The sequence below is a fragment of the Aplysia californica genome, unplaced genomic scaffold, assembly GCF_000002075.1.
Source record: "Aplysia californica isolate F4 #8 unplaced genomic scaffold, AplCal3.0 scaffold00440, whole genome shotgun sequence".
In the NCBI taxonomy this organism is placed as follows: domain Eukaryota; kingdom Metazoa; phylum Mollusca; class Gastropoda; order Aplysiida; family Aplysiidae; genus Aplysia; species Aplysia californica.
In genome coordinates, this window is record NW_004797710.1 from 545,727 (window position 1) to 567,875 (window position 22,149).

General features: G+C 40.2%; 1 protein-coding gene across 2 annotated transcripts in view; it reads left to right on the forward strand.

Moving 5' to 3' along the window:
- Nucleotides 1-268: 268 nt before the first annotated feature.
- LOC101847206 (transcription initiation factor TFIID subunit 5) overlaps nucleotides 269-22,149 on the forward strand; it is a 41,803-nt gene continuing 19,922 nt past the window's right edge. The window contains exons 1-12 of one of the 2 annotated variants that reach the window (XM_035971466.1): nucleotides 269-431; nucleotides 7,640-7,746; nucleotides 8,250-8,328; nucleotides 9,425-9,503; nucleotides 10,203-10,326; nucleotides 11,118-11,236; nucleotides 13,499-13,576; nucleotides 14,540-14,640; nucleotides 15,531-15,622; nucleotides 17,983-18,102; nucleotides 19,859-20,004; nucleotides 20,408-20,545. In XM_035971466.1, coding sequence (XP_035827359.1) covers nucleotides 306-431; nucleotides 7,640-7,746; nucleotides 8,250-8,328; nucleotides 9,425-9,503; nucleotides 10,203-10,326; nucleotides 11,118-11,236; nucleotides 13,499-13,576; nucleotides 14,540-14,640; nucleotides 15,531-15,622; nucleotides 17,983-18,102; nucleotides 19,859-20,004; nucleotides 20,408-20,545 — 1,309 coding nt within the window. In that variant the 5' untranslated portion in view covers nucleotides 269-305. The remainder of the gene's footprint in view (nucleotides 432-7,639; nucleotides 7,747-8,249; nucleotides 8,329-9,424; nucleotides 9,504-10,202; nucleotides 10,327-11,117; nucleotides 11,237-13,498; nucleotides 13,577-14,539; nucleotides 14,641-15,530; nucleotides 15,623-17,982; nucleotides 18,103-19,858; nucleotides 20,005-20,407; nucleotides 20,546-22,149) is intronic. The other variant, XM_005104889.3, reaches the window with a different exon arrangement.

The following is a 22,149-nucleotide window of genomic DNA, read 5'->3' on the forward strand; positions in this document are numbered from 1 at the left end:
GGTGTATTCTTCTTGGGCCTTTGCTTTGGCTGCTCTGTCTTGCTCCTGTTTACCTGATCCTTTTTCTTTTCCCTGTCTTCTATCTTCCTCAGAGTGGAGGCAGATATCCAAGGCTTGCACTCACTTTTCCGTTTCCCCAGTACCTCCTGACACACAGTGGTCCAGCCTTCTTTTACTTTTATTGTATTATTATAACCCCCCCCCCCCAAAAAAAAAGCGTGAAATTCTTTTCGTTATCTATGGCAAAACTTCTACCGGAAGTTTCATATTTTAAATTTCGCGGAACAGAAAGTCGACTCGAAAATATGGCTGCGAAAACAGCGGCCGCCGTTGAGAAAAAAGAACCTACAGATTCTGCAGACACCAGTGTGCAGTCTGATAAGCAAACACTACTTGCTGTTTTACAGTTCTTAAAGAAACATAATCTCAAAGTTAGTGAAACTGGATTTGTATTGCTGTTGTAGAAAATGAGTTGGTTTGTAGTACTGTTGTAGACCAAGACTCGGACTCTCAAGACTCAAGTTCAAGTCACAACTTAGTCCTAAGTTCAAGATTCAAGATCTCGGCGATTTTGTAGTTTCGTTCGTTAAAGTCAAGAGTAGCTGGGTTCCTGACCTAAAAAAAATATGAAAGGGGGGGGGGGATTGGGGGGGGGGTTCAGCAGGGCATGCCCCCCTGAATTTTACCATAAAGGAAGAGGCTAGCCGTACTTTAATATATACTTTTTTTATATCATCGTGACCAATCAGTGAACCTGTTCGTTTGCATCACATAATGAGTACCGGTTGGGGTCACCAAAGTTCATTCAAAGTCTTGCGCTGCGAAGTATAGGTCTCCGGAATGGGTGGATTATTGATTTTTTTAATGCCGGCACTATTTCTCCGAACGTTCGGGAAAATAAAGCTAGGCACTATTTCTCCGAACGTTCGGGAAAATAAAGATGGGCACTATTTCTCCGAACACTCTGAAATCACATCCTTTCCCGCAATTTCGGATATTATATAGATTCTAGATCTATAATTATAGTAAAGGCCTACAAAAGATTGTTCGTATACAATATGGTTCACTCGGTCCAAAAAATGTCCGCAGTAAATATTTATATAAAGAAATGCTACAGTTCCAAACAGTTTTCGCTACAGATATGATGTGTTGCCTATGAAGGGTGCTGCTCTTAAACTTAATGTGTTGTGTTCACTCGTGTGCTGTCTAGATCTAGATCTACGGATGGTTATTGACAACGACACGTAGAACTAGTATCGCGTTTGTCGCGGCCGCGACCAATCAATCGTGGCTTGGATTTTTTGGCATTTTTTGGTCCCCGTTCACCACTTTGATTTGCTGAATACGTTACATGCAGCTACTTTTATTTTTCCCTCTTTGTGGTGTTTTATTTTGTTATAGTGTGTATTTTTTTCTTTCTTGTTATTGTTCTGATGTGTTGTTGGGGAAAAAAAGGGGGGGGGGAGGATTTTGTATAGTGTAACGTCATTTAATTTGATGTTCCTACCTTCATTAGATTCTAAATATAATATACATGTGTATATATACAGATTTAAATGTGTTATGTTAGAGCGTACGTTCCACCGAAACCGATTACATTTACTGACACTGGCAGGCCCCTTAATGTGTGTGATTCCGTAATTTACATGTTATGTCCTGTACTTTACTTTGTTTTAAGATTGTGCACATTTAGGGTTAAAACAGCCAATCTTCTTCAGACAGGTGGACACACGCTCTTATTTGTTAATTTTTGTGGTTGTCTATGGGCTGTTCTAATTTTGACTTCATTCGGTTGTGAAACCTTTATTTTCACGTTTTTACACTCATCTAAAAATCTCTAGACTAGAAGATCTAGAAATTTAGATCTAGCTCTTGAAAATTGAAATAGATATAGACCTAAAAATTTGCTCCTGTGTGTGTGTGTGTGTGTGCGTGTGTGTATGTATGTGTGTATGCATGTGCGTGTGTGAGTGTGTCTGTGTGTGGTAGTAAGTGGAGAGAGAGGACAGTGTGTGTGTGTGTGTTTGTTTTTCGGGCTTTATTTCAGCCTTTATTCAGTAACAGTTCAAAGTATACAAAAATAGAAACACAGGATCCATTCACTCCAGGGCTCATGAGTCGTTCCTCTCTTTCAGTTTCACTCATTCATTCAATTCCCGTGTTCTCTCCCGCGGCTCATCCCCGTCCGCATGACTTTCACACCCCACCCCCTCCCTCCAGGCACACACAAAGAAAATCTCACTCATTCCCTTGCACCCTGCGAACCATGGACAATAATATTAGCAAAACACTGCATTAGCCGCATTCCTTTCGTTCGTGAGTTGTGGACCAGGCCAGGGGGGTCGGTGTCGTCGCCTTGTAGTTGCTGTCGCCTGTGGATACACTCGTACATTCTTCCTTTCACCTGCTCTGTCACTCACACTGTCTCTCCATCCACAGCTCAGCTCGTCAAACGTTCAAAAGTTGCCCACTGATCATGTTTAGTTAGTGTGTATATAAGTTTGTGTGTGTACATGTGCATGATGGTGGTGGGTGTGTGGTGGGTGTTACAGGTTGTCTGTAAGCGGGCTTGCCATGCGGTGTTCCTTCCCAGACCAGAGGCAGTCGAATGAAAGTTGGCGCCGAACTTTCGCAATAAATATAGGCAAAAAACCACGAGACTGGAAGCCGGAAACTGTTCGGAGAAATAAAGATCGGCACTATTTCTCCGAACGTTCGGAGAAATAGCCACTTCGTTTTTTTAAAGGGAAGACCCGGGTCGGCGATCACCATATGTCAATAAAATTGTTCGAACTATACAACTTTTTTTTTTTGCGGAAAGACATCCTTTGACATCTGTTCTATTAGGTCACAGTGACAAAACTGTTGAAAAAACACCCTAAATGATCTAAAAGGGCGTTTGAAAAGTGCAAATTACACGAAAAATCCTTGAAAAAATCTGTTTCCCCCCAAACCCCCCCCACTTTTTGACATATATATAATATGTGACCTCCTTGGTGCAAGGAGTTTTCAAAAACTGTTTCAAATTTGGCATACATGTGCTTTAAGATCTATTCTGAGGATCTATGTGAGGGAATTAGGAAATATTGGTAACTTCTGGAAATATTCAAATTTGTTGTAATATGTTTCGTCAACTGACTCTCGGGGGTCCATTGACTTTGGACTTACTTTTTTAGTTTTGAAGATAGGTGAAAATCCTCACATGGATCCCTAATCCATATCTGTTCGTACTTGTGTGCCAAATTCAGGCTGACAATTCAACATTTACAGTAGTCTCTGCCTAAGATCCCAACGCTTACGATCCCGGTTCGCTTAAGATCCCGCTGTTTTAAGAAAACAGAATTTTTTCTATACAAAAGTCACCCCTAAGATCCCGCTCTGATTCACTCTGAAGGTCTACATTGGGCTAAGATCCCGCATTTCAGATCATAATTTGCGGAATAAAAACCCGGGCGGGACAGCCGATCAACCAAGAGTGAAAAGTTGAGGTCAATAAACTGTCCGTCGCGTCAAAGATCAGCCACTATCATGAATGTGATCACATACACTTTGTAAAACTCGATGAAGCGATACAATGTTTGCCCCCAGACCGGATCACACCGGAGTGTGAACTGACGGACACGTTTGTTTTCCCCACGCATCGCACTCACACCTGAGCTTTCCCCCTAAACTTACATCACTCGCTGGGTGGGCAGGGCCTACAAGTTCGCTCCAGGCGGGATCACATTGAACTGTGAACTTTTCCCTGACCATTGCAGAAGTTGTCTCTACTCCGGAATTTGCGAGACAGACTGAATTTTAATTGATGTGTTCACAACGTATTGGTGTGTAACGACAAAAGCGGTTGGGGGGGAGGGGGGGGAAACTCGGTCAGAGATGGAAAGCTATAAATTTTCGACAGGTAAGGGGGAGGGGCAACTGGATATGCGTAGATCTTGAGACTCATGATAGGATAAAAAGTGAAAATGGCACGCCTCATCCCACCATGCACTGTGATAGTTCACCAAGGTTAACCACTCTGCCCGCCATACGTCATAAACCCACCAAGCGGTCATGTCAGTTCATTTTAGAGTGGAGGGAGACCATTGTACCTATTGTGAGCCTTAGCATGGGTCACCATAGATTCTTCCCTGGGTTCGTCGGTTAAGGTCCCGGTTCGCCTAAGATCCCGCATTTCCTTGTTCTAGATCACCGGGATCTTAGGCGGAGACTACTGTACTATGAAATTCTTCTGCACTAAGAAGCATGGTTTGAAAATCCAAGATGGCCGCCACAGAGGCCCATTTTTTCAGAAAAAATCAACAAATCCACCCTTAGTACATGATCCTATTTACCTATGAACTTCTTGCACACTTACATGAAAGTGAATAAAAGTCTTTCGTTTAGAAAATGTTTCCTGGAGTGTACGTCTCCCCTTAAAGGTACAATCGGGGAAGGGGTGGGGTTCGGTTGAAGGCAACACCGGATGACAAAAACTGAACTTGGAGTTCTGAGTTGCCCGGTTACCGTGTACGTGACACTGAGACTACGTGCCCGGTTGCTGGTTACCGTGTACGTAGACACCGAGGCTAGGTGCCCGGTTACCGTGTATGTAGACACTCCGTTAATCCCCCCCCCCCCCCCCCTCGTCTTCACGGTTTTCATACTTTGAAAGTTGTGGACTGTACCGTACGCTACTGGCACCACACCAGGCAGCAAGCAGGCATACGCTATGCAGTTGCTGCAAGCAGCAAGGGCCTAACAGGTAAAGGCTAAAGTGTAAATTTCAGCCAGGCTAAGCTATTTTAAAGTAAGTCTGTCTGGACTGAAGTACAAGTTCCATCTAGATTCTAGTGCTGAGCTTAGACTTGGAGGTCTTTTCATAAAAGCCTGGTCTCGTAAATTTTTACTAAATTTTTTATTATTACTCCTATTTCCAACTCCCACACTGCCTGAGGAACTTTTTGTGCTACTTTTACATTTTGCACTTTTAGTTAAAGTAAAGGCCTCGGCCATTCGGACTCGAGTCTGAATATAGCCTCCCATGGCTATTCGGACTCAAAACTCCAATGCGCGTGGGGCAATCAATGGGTGTATAGGCTGTGGAGCGGACAGGCTATTCGACCTTGGCCTTCCTCGGTTTTTACAATCTGGCCAAAATTTTCGACACAAATTAACAAAAGTATTAGTGACGTCAAAAGTAAACAACAGTTGCAAAATCTGAAATAGATCTACTACACAACAAAGGGCAACAGGGAAACGGTAATCTGAGCTCAAAGCAGTGAAAAAAATTTGAAAATCAAAGTTTCAGAACTACAAAGGATGATCACTCTATCAATAGGTAGTCTAAACCCGCTTTATTTGATGAGAAAGAAAAAAAATCATTGATCAATTGGAAGTCCAGTCAGAAATTAAGAAAAGAAAAAAGTTAAAACCCTTCCAAAGGCAACAAAAGTCAGTCATTCAAAGAAACAGTGGTCTAAAGGAAAAGCTTTTCCAACAGCATACCTTAAATGATGTTCTAATGAAATCAGGAGACAGTACAACTGATAGTGTTATTCGGGGTGCCCATTGGGGATACCGGAAATAATTTTTGGATGTCTTGGATTGGGTTGGATAGGGGGTGATCGCCCCACTCGTCCCTGAAAACAAACGCATGTGTTTTTGAGTCGGCCAGCTGGACGCGATTGGCTTATTCCACCATAGCCGCTTTGCTCCCCCAACCTGGCTAGCAAACCGCCCCGACCAGACCCGATCCCTCAATGGGCACCCTGTATTACATCCATGCTTTTCAATTTGAGTCTGAATAGCCATGGGAGGTTATTCAGACTCGAGTCCGAATTACCACTTCATAAAGTAAAAGTTTAGGCAAGGGCCAAACTCAAAATATATTACTTTTGGGTGCCAAGCCGAACACAAGTGTATATATATATCTATATATATCTATATATCTCTCTCTCTCTCTCTCTATATATATATGGCCACCAAAACCATCACAAACAAATGCTTTTCAAGAAAATCTCAAATCTAAGCCTATTGCAAAGCATCAAATTATGGGAAAACACATACACAGGGTGAAATGCAAAATCCAGATTATGTTTGGGACCTGGGCTTAAAAGATATTCTGAGCATGTTCTGGACCAGGGGGGGGGGGGAGGGGGGTGGGATCCCAAAGACAGACTCAATGTAACGATAATAATGCACCATAAAATGTCGGGAGCAGATAGCCGAAGACCACCCCTGACTGTAATTTCATAGACGACATCTGAATCATAGATCTCTACATTCAGAGAAACTTTTCTCTTGTGATTTGTTGAACAAGTACGTGTATGTTATATAAGTACAATTATAAGTTCTTCGAAATCCTATAGAGGCCTATCTAGTGTTTTATACAGCATTCACACGCTTCATAGGTCTAGGTCTAACTAAACATTACATGCATGCAGTCACCCAAACACCAGTCAGAAACCTCTCAAAGATGCATTTCCAGTGATCAGTCAAAACACATTTCAGCCCCAACTTTCACCAACCAGTCCTAGACCTCATGTGTCTGTGGAAAGTTGGGTATGAAAATACTGTCCATCATTCTCTTTGTTTGGCGTGAGGGGCAGTCTCACCTAATATCCAGTTTTCTAGGCTTGTCTTATGCAAGCTGTGCAGGTTGTAGTGAAAATTTACCCTTGTCAAGCTTTACCTGTTGGCGTGTTTCGTGGATCGGAGCGTGCGTTTAGAGGGAGTGACCGTGTGTTTGTACGTCTAAATTATATAGTAAAAAAAACCTGTCAGGTGACGAGAAGGCATTCGTTTGAGAGGAGCGGGCTTTTGTATGGCGTGCGTTTAGGCAGAGACTACTGTAGTGAAGTTTTCTTTAGTCTGTACTCAGTCATCTGTTCTGTAGGTGGGTGACTTAGGACACAATAGTATATTAAGTAATATGAGTTTCAGTAAAAAAAACAACCCAGTCAGAATCAAGGAATAATTATATGCCAAGCATGATGGGTTTCGAATACGGCAAGCCATTGCCCTCGGGTGAGAATAAGTGTCACATTGAGTGAGAGAAAATAGGTGACATTTTTATTGTTTTTAGAGATGGGGTAGGTGTTTACAAATGGATTTTTAGGTATTATTAAGACGATTTCAGCATTCTGTCATACATTGTTGGATAGAAAAATGATTGAATTTTCATATGAGATCAAAATCTCAAAATTGATGTTTTGGTCCAAAATGGACTGTTTTCAACTCTACGATGCCTCTTAATCTGTAAAAGAGACCGAGGCTTACAGTTACTGAAAGTCACCCTCTGCTCAGCATAGCCATAGTGTGAACAGACTTTATTTTTACTTTGCTGATGTCTACATTGGCTTTCAATAAGAAGACCTTGAGTAGCACAAGCTAGTTTCAAGGGAGTAAATAAAAACACTCTTTTTAAAGCTCAAACAACCAATGATATTGTTGTGCTTGATAGGCATGCCTAAGATACTAAGAAGGATTTTGTGCACTCTTGACCTAATCCTTGGTCTAGATGCTCATCATAATTGGTGGAGGACTCAAACAGATCCTAATTTCACAGCAGGAAAGGTCAGATTCTTCACAATCGCCCACACTTTCCTTAAAAAGTGGGAATACTTTTAATTTTCTTATACTTTTAATGTTTTCCAAGGATACTGAAGATTTGCTCAAACAAGAAGCAAAAGTCTCAGATGATGATCTCAAGACAGAGGAAGACAAAAAGTCGGAAGTTTCTCAGGCTCTTGCTGTGTACAAGAGGTAACTAACCAGCTTCTTTTTTTCTCTTGGTCTGAAAAGCGCTTTGATGCTAGACAGATGCTTTTGAAGTATCTCAGAAGTGCCACCTGACATCTAGTGTGTGCAGTTATATGCAAATGAAATCTTTGTTGTTTTTGGATGTCTCATTGTAGGAAGGAATCTTTTATATTTTCACGTAATCTTTGTAAAATAGAAAAAGTTTAGGTAGTCATCAATACTCTTTGTTGTAAGGAATGTGTGTGTTCTTCAGTGCTTTTTTAAAAGTAGGAATATGTCTCAGTAATTTCAAGTACTCTTTGAAGGAAGAATCTTTTTCTTGCCTTTTAACTCCCTAAAGAGCATTGTGTGTGTTTTAGAAAAAATGTTTCACTCTTGACTTGTCTTTGAAAAGAGAGTACATCTTTCTCTTGATATGTGTCCACATTCATTTTGCCCAGTTTCTTGGCAACTACCTCCACCTTTCTCCATCATTTTCAATTGTCTTTGTTGTTTCTTATTTGCAGCGATGATGATCCTAGTTTGTACGAAGACTTGTACCGGAACTTGAAGAACTTTATCGACTCGTGTCTAGATGTTCACAAGGTAACCTTTATGGGCTAAAGATCTTATTTTGAGATGAAATCTCTGATCAGTGTTTCTATTTAGTTCTGTAAAAGTTTTACGTTGCCCGCAACTGTTTATGGTCAAATGAGTGTGAGTGTTTCTGTACAAATAAACTTGAATTTATATTCCCTGAAAAAGATGGGATTTGTTGGTTCCCGAAACACATTTTATTTGAGCATATGTGAATTATATTTATATGAAAATCTGTCAGAGTTAAATTTGTTCGATTTTCTTTATTTAAGATATTCAAGACCATGTGTAGGGTAGGTGTATGTTTTTCTTGTCATGAATTTTTAACAATTGTCAGAAAAACAGGACAACAAAAAATACTTGGCTGGTGTGCGGTTTAGAAAAATGTTTAACTCTGACTTGTCTCAGAAAGCATGGGAGTGTATCTCTTAGACCCAAAAAACCCTTCAAGAAAAAGTTAACCTTGGAATGTTCAATTTGAAAGTAGGACCAACCTTGGGGCAAATGATTAAACCCCAATGTTTGAAATTTGAAGGCCAGCACTACAGATTGATAGGAATTTACCTTCCAATTGTATGTTGTTTCCAAAGTGGCATAAAGTGTTATTGATCAATTATCTTTTTTTTGTCTTGAAAAGGAAAAAAGTACTTTACATTTATGATAACTTGTAATGATTTCACAGTTCAGTAGTTCATTTGGTGGTTGGAGGGTGTCTCAGGTGCTGCTTTAAAAAAAAACATCCCTTAGTTGCTTCTGTTTGTTTGTTTTGCGGCTCTCTTTGACTGTTATTCAGGATGGGCTTGTCTTTGACTCAGATGTATCAAGTTGAAAGATCTTTGCTCGCTACTGTTGCCCAATGGGTTGTGAGCTTATCTGTCATTTGGAAGTTTGAGTGTTGAGTGAATGTGAGGTCCCAACTTATTTTGTCTATCCTTCCTGGAATGTTTCCTCATAGCCTATTATTCTGAGGTCTTAGCCTAGTATTCTGATGTGGCACCTAGTGCTCCTCCTTTGAAATTACATGTCTTGTCTAGTGAGGCGTGTTAGCTTTAACAACAGTAATGACAATCCCACCAACATCCTCTCCTCTACCATTTATCCTCAGGTGGAGCTGTCCACTATTTTGTATCCTGTGTTTGTCCATATGTACTTGGAGCTGGTCTACAATGGACATGAGTGGAATGGTCAGTCTCTTTGTTAGAGGAATGTGTGGGTGTGTGTGTATGTTTGTGTGCTTGTGTGCGCATGTGTGTGTTGCTTCATTTTCGTAAACCTATCTATACCCACAGACAGTGAATTTTAGAATGTAAGGTCCTTTGTTCGATGTCATAGTTAAATGTGTATCAATTAAGATTTCTAGCGCTGGTAGTCAGCTGAATTATTGAATTATTATACTCAGTGGAAGGCTCAGTCATTGTCAAATATTCTTACCTAACACTGATTAGCTTTTTATTTTAGAAAAGGCTTCACTTTGGTACACTAATATTTTCCAGTTGTTGGGTCTTTCCTTTTGCCACTGTGAGAAGCAGATAAGATGACTGAAAAGAGAGCATGATGATACAGTCTGTCTCCTTCCTATGGACGTGACTGTATATTGCTCCTAAAATATCTTGTAAGATATGCTTTGAAGACTCAGAAGTTGCAAAAGTTTTATTGAGGAAAAATTAAATGTGACATTACACTGCCTAAATGGAAAAGGATATTGTGATTTAAGTTTTCTTTCATGGTTGAATAAAGTTCTTATGTTTTGTTTATTTTTCCTTTTGGTCAGAACATATTTTTTCTCCTTTTCATGCTGTGCTTCACCTCAAAGTGGATGAATTTTTTGTTAGCTATAAATTTGAACTTGGAATCATTTCTTCCATTCATCTTTTGCTCCTTAGCATGGGAATTTTACAGCAAGTTCTGGCAGGACCAGGAAGAGCATCGGCATCCTGACCTGGCTATTCTCTCCAGCGTCCGCAAGCGAGATCACATGGATAAAAACCCCATGTTGAGCAGCTTTAGGTAAGAATGTTTGCATTTTCACCATGCATTTCTCACATTCTTGTTTCACGGGACCTTTCTCGTTGTGTGGGTTTGTTGTTGGTTTCATTGTTTCTGTTTGTGGGTGGTTGGCGGGTGCTCTGGTGTGGTTTGCTCCTTCTTTTCTATCAAACATCTATCGTCCTTATCTCCCCTTCTTCTTTTTTATGTTTGTTACTCTCTTGTAACACCTCTGATCTTCTGGCGCTCATATGACCTTATGCAGTTGCGAGCGCCGTAAAACCTCTACTAAGACTAAAAAAATTGTTTCTGTTTCCTAACGTCTTTAGGTGAACAGCTCTTCTTTTTTTTGTCTATTTTTGTGGTATTTTCTTCCTGCTTTGTGGTTTCAAAATTGTAGCCTAGTCTTTAGTTGATTGCCATTTTGATGGTTGTTTGTGGGTGGTTGAGAGGTATGTTCAGTCTGCTACCTTTTCACTGTTGCAACAGTCATGAGCTGCTTTCTAGTGAAAGGATGGTGGTGTATTGGGCTGACTCTGTAAGCCTGTAGCTGAAAAAGTAAGTAAAAAATAAGATTTTGTTTAACAGTATCTTTTCATAAAATTTCTGTCAAATGTATTCGGATGATATCTGTTGAGGATAATATGAGTATTTCAGCTTCTTTAAAAATATGATCCATGTGACAGTGTGCTTCCTTTACGCAGTGGGTTCTAAAAACATTTTTGTAGAGGGTTCAATCGATTTGGTCAACCTTGGTTGATAATCATTACTAATATAGGTATTTTTTTTTCATGTTTTGCATGTGTACACAGGTCAAGTGCTTTCATTCTACGTATGTCTCGCGACTCCTACACCCACCTTAAGCGACACTTGCAAGAGAAGAGATTATCTCCTCTGCTTACCATTATTCAGGATCATCTTTTCATTGACGGTTTGTTGATTTTCTGCTTTGCTTACTTAATATTAGTTTGAGTCTCAGAAGGAATTTCACTGAAAAGAATAGTTATGTTCATTCCAAATTTGATTACTAAGTTAGCATATTTTATTTTTCTCCCTCAACATGTTTTGTATTATGAATTGTAGAAAAAAAAATTGGGATATCTGTTTTATCTAGGGGGTACCATAGTTAATTTGAATTTCAGGTAAGAGAATTTGCTAAACTGTTGGTGCTTAACTTTCTGTAATTCCTCAGGGTAATGCAGCATGTAAGGTTATGTGCAGCTGGGCAGGGTAAATTGGGATATAATGTGCATTTATCTTGTGTATTTTATTGTACCATTTTTCCTCTTTTTATATTTAAGCAAGTTGATGGTTTGGAAAGATTAAATTCTGTGCTGGATAAAGCATTCACCAAATTTATTAACTGGTGAATTTGTGGATCAACTCAATAATACAATACTTTTTTTGATAGACAAAAGTTTGAATATGGTTTGTGTCTGAGAAAAGTGTTGAGAGATTTCTCACATTGTATGCAAGCCTTGATGTGGCCGCCATACATATAAAAAAAAAAGAACAGAAAAAGCACCTTAGAGGGATAATAATAGTAGCTGCAACAATGAGAATAACAATGATAATAATAGTTTTAAAAAACCCCCACCATCATCACACCCATTCTCAAGACAGGAAAACCTGCTGAAGAAATGAAAAGCTGTTGACCCATTTCACTCACGTCATGCATCGGGAAACTAGCAGAGAGGATGGTCAACCACTGCCTATACTGGTGGTTGGAAACAACTGGTGCCTTAGACAGCAACCAAGCAGGATTTCGTGCAGGCTGGCAGACAGGTGACCAGCTCTTCAGGCTCAGTCAGAAAGTCCTTGATGGCTTCCAGGAAAAGAAGCACACAGTTGCAGTATTCGTTGATCTCCAGCAAGCCTATGACAGGGTATGGAGAAAAGGCCTCCTGTGGAAGATGACACAAACAGGAATCGGCAGGAAACTCTACAGATGAGTGAAGACCTTCCTTACAGACTGGACTATACAGACCAAGGTGAACAATGGTGTGTCATCCAAAGCTGTACTGGAGGGCGTACCCCAGGGTTCCTTTCTGAGCTGCACACTCTTCCTTGTTTTCATCAAAGACCTGCCTGAGATACTGAAATCAGAGAAGGCCCTATATGCCAACGATCTAGCCACCTGGAATTCAAGTGAACAAGCTGGGATCAGTGCATGACTTATAAATGAGAACCTAGATAGATTCAACAACTACTGCTGCAAGTGGAAACTAAAAGCGAATTGTACCAAGACAATCTACACCGTCTTTACAAAAAGTCGCAAAGTCGCAAAGCAAAATCTCACTATCTCACTTCTTGCTGGAAACAAACTAGAAAAAGTTGAAAACTCGACCTACCTTGGGTCAAGCTGGACAGGCAGTTTTCATGCAAAAACCATATCTGGAACCTGAAGACAAAGGCCAACAAAAGACTTAACCTTCTCAGACGACTGGCTAACACTTCATCGGGAGCGGACAAGGATGCACTCAGACAGCTATATGTTGGTTATGTACCCTCTGCCATGGAATATAACTTAACCTTATAGACAATCTGCAGCAAACCAACTCAGAGGTCTCTTGACAAAATCCAGAACCAAGCTGTACGATTTATCTCTGGAGTTTTGAGATCCACTCCAACTGCAGCTTGCGAAATCCTTACAAACCTGGAACCCTTGGACTTGCGGAGAGAGGCAGCAGTTGTGGAGATGAGTGAGTGCTACAAAAGACGAGAGAGAAACCACCCAAACTGAAAAATAATTGAACAGAGACGACGAAAGAAACGAATTCATGGAAGATCAATATTCGACACAGCCACTGAAACAGTAGGAAAACTCCATCTTCAATGTAACAGAGAAATGCTGATACCCTTAAGACCAGAACTCCCCCCAAACACCAACATCAAGAACGCTAACATCAAAACTTCCCTCAAAAAGGAGACAGTGAAAAAGGAATTGGACCCAGTAGAACTGAAGACCACAGCTCTCGAGACAATTGACTCCTACCCTAGTGATTCAATTTATATTTTCACAGATGGGATCTCTGTCCACGAACACACACACTGACACGCGCACTCTGACACACACATGCACACTCTCTCTCTCTCTCTCTCTCTCTCTCTCTCCCTCTCCCTCTCTCCCACTCTCCCCCCCCCTCTCTCTCTTCTTTCCTTCTCATTTTTCAACGTCTGTTCATTTCCCCAGTGTTTGATGGTGTCCCCCGCACACAGCAGCAGATCCAAGCCACAGGTGGCGCTCTTCTGGGAGAGGTGGACAAAGATGGTGGGTGAAGCTTGGATGGGCTCATGAGTGGTCATTTGTTTGGGAAATGTGTCAAGGTCTTTTTAAAAAAAATCATTTTTTTGTGTGTGTTTTACGACGCTTGCAACTGCTTAAGGTCATATGAGCGCCAGGGACACATTAAACAGAACATTTTTAGAGAGCAGGAAAGGATGTGAAAGGAGAAAATTTTCTGTTGCTATCCGGATTCGAACCCGAGACCTATTGAATGAGAGCGGAACACCCTTCTAGACCAGGAGAACCCCCTCTCTAGGTCTGTTAGCTTATATGAGTTTATTTTGTATAGTTAAATGTGATCTAGATGCCGTCAGTGATAGGCACACTGACAGTTAGCTGCCACCTTGACAATGACAGGTAGAGCACTTCGGACACTTGACAGAGGAATCTTTCTGAGACAAGGTAAAACTCATTTACAGAGGACTTTTCTTAAAATGAATCTTATGAAATGATTTCTGGACTTAGTTTTTTTTTCTCCCCATCCTGTTACCACTCTGAAATGGTAGTTTCAAAGTGGCAATATGATTGTATAAGTCAAATTAGTGTTTTATTTTTTTATTGTCTTGACGTCTCAAACAAAATCCAATGTATTGCTTCCTAGTTTTTTTCTTTACGTCGTATTGGTCATCCAGTTCACAATGATTATCACAGGCATAACACAGTTGTCTAAGTCATTTTTGTAATATAGTTTTGAGAAAACTTTAGAAGCCAGTGCTTTCTTAAGTCAATCTTATTACCATCTAAGCAAAAGGAACAATGTCTCAGTAACTGGATTTTCAGTGCCTGAAACATAACCATGCTATATCGAGGATGTGGAACAAGTAACATGTATTTTTACTATAATAGTATATATCTAAAAACGTAAAAATGATGACTTTTGCTGTGATTGTGTTCCGACTGTGACAATGTTGTCTCTATTTCCATGACGTCTGTGTGGTTGATGTACAGCAAACAAGGCCAAGGTGTACTACGGTCTGCTGAAGGAGCCGGAGCTGAACATTCCTCTGGAGGAGGAGGAGGAGGGCCAGGAGGGAGAGGAAAAACCTAAGGTATGTGTGCAAATGTTGCCAAGGACATTATTTTTGCGAGGATGTGGTTTTCTGTACACTTTGCACAGACTTTTCGTGTTAACTATTTTCATGAATCATTTTGTAATGTATAAGTGTGTAAATGTCAAAAGGTTTGAATTTTATGTTCGACATGGCTTTTTCGAATTAGGATAATAAATTTTCTTTCGGAGCCTATTTTATAGATGGCTATAATATAGCCATGCAAGTTTTGGAATACTTTTTCACCATAGATATTCAGCTTTTTTTGGGGCATGTGTTGCTTGTCCATTTTGTTAGTCAAGATTGATCTTCTGGTAGGAAAGATCTACACCTAGCCTTCTCGGACAAGGGCGAAAGATCTCGGAGGTCCCGTGTGCAAGTTGCGCACGTTAAAGATCCCTTGGTGGTTAAAATCGATAAGAGTAGGCTTCGGCCGCCACCCGGGCAAAATTCAAAATTTCCTACCGACTGAAATTATTAGGTGTGCCCCGCGCACTCATATGACCTTATGCAGTTGCGAGCGCTGTAAAAACACTTACCAAAACAAAATAGTCAAGATTGCAACGTGCTGTGTTCAAGTCAGGCATGAAGCATGACGGAAGCCATCAGTAATGTGACTTTGAGGTAGAACCATTAACGAAAGGGGGAACAGTCATGGAACTGTACGAAGCATAGATCCCTCTTCTATTGACAAAGACACTTGGCAATCAGTAGATGTCACATTTGCAAATGATAGTTGTTAGTGCAAAATGTAGATTTTAAATTTCAAAGGACTAGCCAATCATGAGAGTTATTGTGAAGTTGCGTGAGCCTTTCATCATCAGAGTGGAGACATGGTTAGAAATCATCACTATTACCTTTTACAATCCAGACTACTGTTTTCTTTACAGAAAAAGAAATCGAAAAAGGATCCACTGTTGATGAAGAAGTCCAAAAATGATCCAAATGCTCCACAACCCACACGCATCCCGTTGCCAGAATTGTGAGTAGCCCTGGTTTGCTGGAGGAAAACAACTGTAGGCACTTTTGATGTGGTCTACTCCTGTTACTTTTTCCTTGTGTTAACATTTTCTTCATCTGGGTCTGGCGGAAAGTGGTTGTTATTATTCTGGCTTTTCATAAACTTCTACTCAATAACATTTCTTAGCATAATTTTGATTTTTTTTGTCCAGTTGCTGTACAGAAAATATTGAATGTTATATTTTTTAAGATGCAGTATTTTTTTGTCATGTACACATGACAGGGATTTAAATGTTTCAGATTTCCTCTGATGTAAGATTTTTTGACCCTCCCTGCTTTGAAAAAAAGATAAACCTATAATAAAAGGAGAAAGAGGGGAAGAAATCGATGAAAGTGAAGAGTGAAAAAGTTTCTCGTACACTGGATCAATAGCAGTCACTGTGGTATACTATTCCACAACTCAATCATGCTTATTTTGCCCTCTTCATTCCAAGATTAGGGGATAGGAGTGGTCACTGTTAAGTTCAGCTTTTCTTTTCCTCTGTTGTTTATATTGACCTGTCTTACTCTTTCTTTGCATTAAATGACTGTTATTGTGTCATTTTACTTCTCTGTGCTCAAGTAAAACAAAAGAAAATCTGAGAGGTAGGATTGCTGTCTTTTATGTACTTGGTTATCAGATGTTGGGGTATGATCTTCTATCAGATGCTGTGATATGATCTACTTCCTTAACTTCTATTTAACTTTTTCTTATCTGTTGTCAGCAAAATGTTGCTGCTGGTCTGTGATCTGACCCTTTTTTCTTCTTAACGGGAACAGCAACAACACGAAAGTGATTAGGTTAAGCCATATGTTATCAAAGCTAACTGGTCAAGACAAAATATCCCATTATCTCATTTAACTCTGCTTGAGCTTGTGTGGCCTGTTATATGGCATGTCTGCCTAGGTCAATAGCAGCAGCACCACAACTGTAACTCGTTAATCCTGATGTTCTTAGAGAAGTACGTATTGAAATGAGTAATTCCCATGAGGTCTGAAGGTCGTCTCTGACTGCTTTCTCCCTCCCTCCCTCCCTCCCTCCCTCCCTCTCTCTCTCTCTCTCTCTCTCTCTCTCTCTCTCTTTCTCTCTCTCTCTCTCTCTCTCTCTCTCTCTCTCTCTCTCTCTCTCTCTCTCTCTCTCTCTCTCTCTCTCTCTCCCTCCCTCCCTCCCTCCCTCCCTTTTGCTCTTGCTCTTTCGCTCTGTCACTCCTTACACTCTCAAACTTTTTAACATAACCATATGTCTATTTCTTTATGCCTTTATTCAGTACTCTTTAAATAGATTTTTCTGCCTATCCATTCATCCATTCTTGGATTGTTATTACTTAACACTTATTGGACCACGGAGGAGAATACTGCCTAGCCTGACTGCTTCCCCGGGACTGGGGACCATTATACTTATGAGTGAGATGACTCACATCAAAATTTTGTTTTATTAATGGAGATATGTTGTGGCTTAAGAAAACTTATTTCTTGACAGTTTCGTGGAGTTCCACGTCAATGAACTGTCTAGGGGCTGGCTGGGTTGTTCACATTAGAATAACTGGTATCTCATATGGTCAGAAAGTGGAAGTGGGTGGCAACTCTGGTCCTGGGATACTAGAAGTCAAGAGTGAGGCCGGTCCCATTGGTATTAATGCCCCTATAGACACAATCTAAATATTTAGGGCTTTTTTTTACCCTGCCTGTCAAGCCAACCCGGACTCAGTGGGATGCAGTATCCCAACAGAAACATGAAGGTACTCGGTGAGATCAACTTTAGCACTCAGGAATCAGTTTCATATTTTCTCAGTGGAATGTCATTGAATCTAACCATTTTGTCACAAACATTTATCCTTTCATTCATCATTCCATCCATCTATTTTTTCATCCATCAGTCCTTTCATCCATCTATTCATTATGTCTGCTGTCAATTCGACTACTCATCGATCTATTTATCCACTGTCCATTCAATGTTTCTTCCTTCCATCATATAGTCAGTCATTTTCTGAGTCTCCAGCTGGTTTTCTATTTACACACCCATCCGTTTGTCCACCTGTCCACTCATCTAATCTTTCTTCCAGGCATACTCCCATCCATTTGATTTTCCACGCCATTCATCTAATTTTTGCTTCCGTCATCGTGGGTATTTGGCGGGTGCGATGGTGTGGTTTGCTTCTTTTTTCCTATCAAACATCTCTCGTTCTTATCTCCCCTTCTTCTTTTTTATGTTTGTTACTCTCTTGTAACACCTGTAATCTTCTGGCGATCATATGACTGTATGCAGTTGTGAGCGCTGTAAAACCTCTACTAAAACTAAAACCAAAAGCTTTCGTCATCCGTCTATCTTGTTGTATATTTCAGGAAAGACCAGGACAAGGTGGAGAAGACGCGGGCTTTCCGTGAGGCAATGCGACGGGCAAAGCTTGACCATAGTCACATGCCCTCTGTCTGCTTCTACACATTCCTCAATGTATATCAAGGGTAGGACATTTTAAAACTTCTTAGTTTTCTCCTTCTCCTGTTACTGTTTTTTTGCAATGGCCTTTCAAAGATCTTTGTTAGTGCAATGGCACTCTCAGAGCAATAGTTAATTAATTTTACAATAGTGCCTTGGATTGTCGGGTGCTGTAGGGTGATTTGCCTGTTCTATTTCTTTTCAAGTGTTGTCCTTTTATCTGCATCTGATGAAATGAACCAATTATGCTCCTGTCCTGTGGAAAAGCACAACTTATGGAGAACAGCAACAATAGTTTTTACTGGCACTGACTTACTGTGGAAATAGTTGGGGGTCATTGATTTGTTTTTGGACACAGCGGGTAAGGTTTTTGGTCAATTTTCGATGAAATTATTGATTTTCTGGAAAGCAGCTTTTTACACCTTTGATCATTGCTGAATCAGATTTTCTGGTCCAGTTGGTAAAAAATATTGATATAATGGATGAAAATATGTCTAAAGCGACCTCACCCCCTCTTGCAAAAACGACTGCTTGGTCACTTTTGTTACCTTTTGTGTCTACCTGGTTCACTAAACTGCTATAAATGAGGTTATTTGTAACTTTACCGAAATGAGGTTTTATATGTGATTAGAAATAATAGTGCATACGGTACTGGAACTTCTAGAAGGAACAAACCTTCAAAGCGCTCAGTGACATTTTTAAATGCGTTTTTCTCAAAACTTAATTTTTGAAAGACCCTTCATTACTAAAATCTTAAAATCAGAGCTACTAATCAAGATAATGCACTGAAACTTTCCATGTATGTGCGCATTTGGTAGTTACAGGTACCTGGGTGGTTATATTTGAGAAAATGTAGTTAATATTTCTGAAATCAGCATGTAAAATTTATTTTGCGTTTAAAATTGGTACAAAAAAAGGGACATTACTTTAAAACCTCCAGAAATTCCGAATATTCGAAGTATGCAAAAAACCCCCCAACTTAGCCAGGTACCTATAACTATTATTATTTACTTGATATTTGTTTAAAAATTAACATTATGCCTTTTGGTTTTCAAAATTTTAATGTTTTCTTAAGTATTGTATAATTTCAATGTAGCTGACGGTGTTACCTAACACTTTGAGTTAAATTGTTTTTAAATGTTTTGATTTATGTCTTTTAGGGTACCACATGTTTTGGGAAAGTTTGGTTTCAAAAGATGCATAAATAACAAAGATAGCTTTTCTTGGTAGCTAAACAGGTTCTACTTTTGTTCTTTTTTCCCTGTTCTTTTTCTGTCCATCCTTCATCTAATTTCTTTTGTCTTATTGATGTGCTTTTTTTTCCTCCAACTCGAGCAACTATGATGAAGACAAATTGAAGCTCGACCCTGCTCACATTGAGAGTGAACACCTCACTTTTGACTGACACCTGCAGCAGGTTCAGCTTTGTTTTTAAAGGGTTTTTGTGAAACTCAGATCAAATTCAACAGGAGGGAGGATGGAAGTGCCTGTTTAAAGCCAAAAAAATTGTTTTCCCCCCCGCAATTATTTTTCTCACTGTGCTTGATTGTAATTGTTTTCTCCACATACCCCCCCCCCCCATCTCCCCCCCCACACACACACCCACACCTACACGCACACCCACACCTTCACACCCACACCTTCACACACACACAAACACACACACACACACACACACACACACACACACACACACACACACACACACACACACACACACACACACACACACACACATGCACACACATGCTCACACACACTCTATGTTTCTGTCTTCTCCAGAGTGACCAGTGTGGATATCTCGGATGACTCGAGTCTTCTGGCTGCCGGTTTTGCTGATGGCCCCATCAAGGTGTGGACGTTGACGCCAGGGAAATTGCGAGCCATGAAGTCACCTGATGACCTTGAAATGATTGATAAGGAAGCTGGTGGGTTACTCCAGATGTTTTCTTGCAGAATTTATTTTTTTTCCCTTGTGAAACTTGCATCGAATTAATTTTATCGTGTTTACTTTTAGTGTAGGTTAGTGCAAGGTTTTGGTGAAACTGAGGTCTGCAAAGATGAGTTGTCTATATGGGTAGTTTTAAGTGGAGCTTTATCCTGAATGGGCAAAGGAAGCAATACCATGTTTAAGGCTAACTTTTTCCAACTTGGGTCACCTTTTTTGCTATTATAGTAAGGGGAGGTTATTCTAATTTAATTGTATTTTGCTCCCTTCTTCATTATTGCTTATATAATATTGTCCACCTAATGTACAGCTGTTGCCTGACTCCTGAGCACCGGGATCTAAAACCAGGATTACTGGAGCATGTGTGACAATTCTCTTCACAGATGATGTGATGGAAAGAATCTTTGATGATCGCACAGCCAGCGACAATAAGGTTTTGACAGGTCACAGTGGGGCGGTGTATGCCACAAGCATCGGTCCGCACCGCGAGCACCTTCTGTCATGCTCTGAGGATGGGACAAGTGAGTCATTGACTCCTGCTCGGGGTTTTGCAAGTACAGGGTTAACCAAAAAAAAACAACTGGACAACTTTTTTTGTTAATATTTTCCTTCACACTGAAGTTTTGCATTTCAAATTTGGACACAACATTTGGAAGTCAAAAGGAATTTGTCCAATATTCATTAAAAATAAATCCACGGAATAGATTTGCTCTACGTAACACGTAAAAAAACAACCCATTTTCTGCTATGTCCCCATTTTTGTAGCATGGCGCACTAGTTCTCATTAGGCATACCACTAAAAACCCCAACGATTGCGCTATATTGCAAACTACAGTAGTCTGACAGGCCAACAGAAGTTTGCAGATAGTTCTTCTCAAGTTTCCTTTGCCTGCTGAGATCATGGTTAAGATTAGTAAAGAGTAGAGAGCTTTTTGTCTTGAACAATTTCTCACCTCCAACTCATTTCGTAAGTTTCGCACAAGGTACGGAAATAATGTTGAAGTGCCCTTGTGGCCTTCTTTGATGTCAAGGGTGGAAATGGTCCATCAGTTAGGACCTGTAAAGAATCAGAATTAAAAGTTCCCAGACAAAACGACCACTTCAGGTCAAACACACGGTTCGCACTCCTTTGAACGTCACCACCAGGGTACAGAATTCAGTAGATGAGCCCAATGAGACATCTAGTCCGTAGACGATGTCTGCAGCAATGACTTTCCTACATCTCAACTGTCCGCTTTCTCAAGGCAGATCTTCATCTACGACTGTACCATTTTCCCGTGTGCGAAGCTATCAGAGGATAGCAATGTGTTCATGATTTCTCGATCGTCTTGAAAAGCGTGAACATTTCATCTAAGACATTTGGTTTCTTGGCAAAGCCCATTTTCACCTTTCAGGTTATATTAACTCCACAAATGCTGTCTATTTGGGCAACCTCAGCCCTCCTCCCATTGTCTCTAGAAACGGCTCCATACTGTAAGGTGTACAGTGTGTGTGGCTTTGAGTACTCATGATTGAGGGGATCCTTGTGTTTGGCTACCACTGAACATTACGAACGACGTGTTTTAATTTTTCGAGTCCGAAGGAGGATATATAGATCATAGGTTCTTGGAATTTCAGAATTAAAATACAAATTCTCACCCTGTAGTCTGTAGGTGAAAAGAAATATTTTTCAAAGGTTACAGGTTTGAAAGGTTTGATTGAAAAAATAGAAGGAAAGAAAAAAACAAACCGATCATTTCATGACTATTCTTACAAGATCTTTTAAATTGGTGCATTTTGCGTTTATGGGTGGTTTTTATAAAAGCCTTTTTCGTTTTCGAAAACAAGTTTCTTCTTTGTAAATTTTATGTCAAACAAACTCCTTTTGAATGAATTATATCTGTTCCAAATTACAACAGTCTAGTACAAATTTTATGCGAGATATTTAGAAAAAAAGATGTACAGTTTTTTTGGATCACCCTGTGGCTAATGTAAGTTACTTGTCTTTGGTGTTTTCCCCCCCCCCCAACAGCTTCATGGCGGTATGACTTGCCCCTTCTATATTATTTTAGCTCTTGTAACGGGTGATGGGAGGGTATTCTGTAAATCTTTTCCCCTATCATATCAAGCATTTTTTTCATTTCCC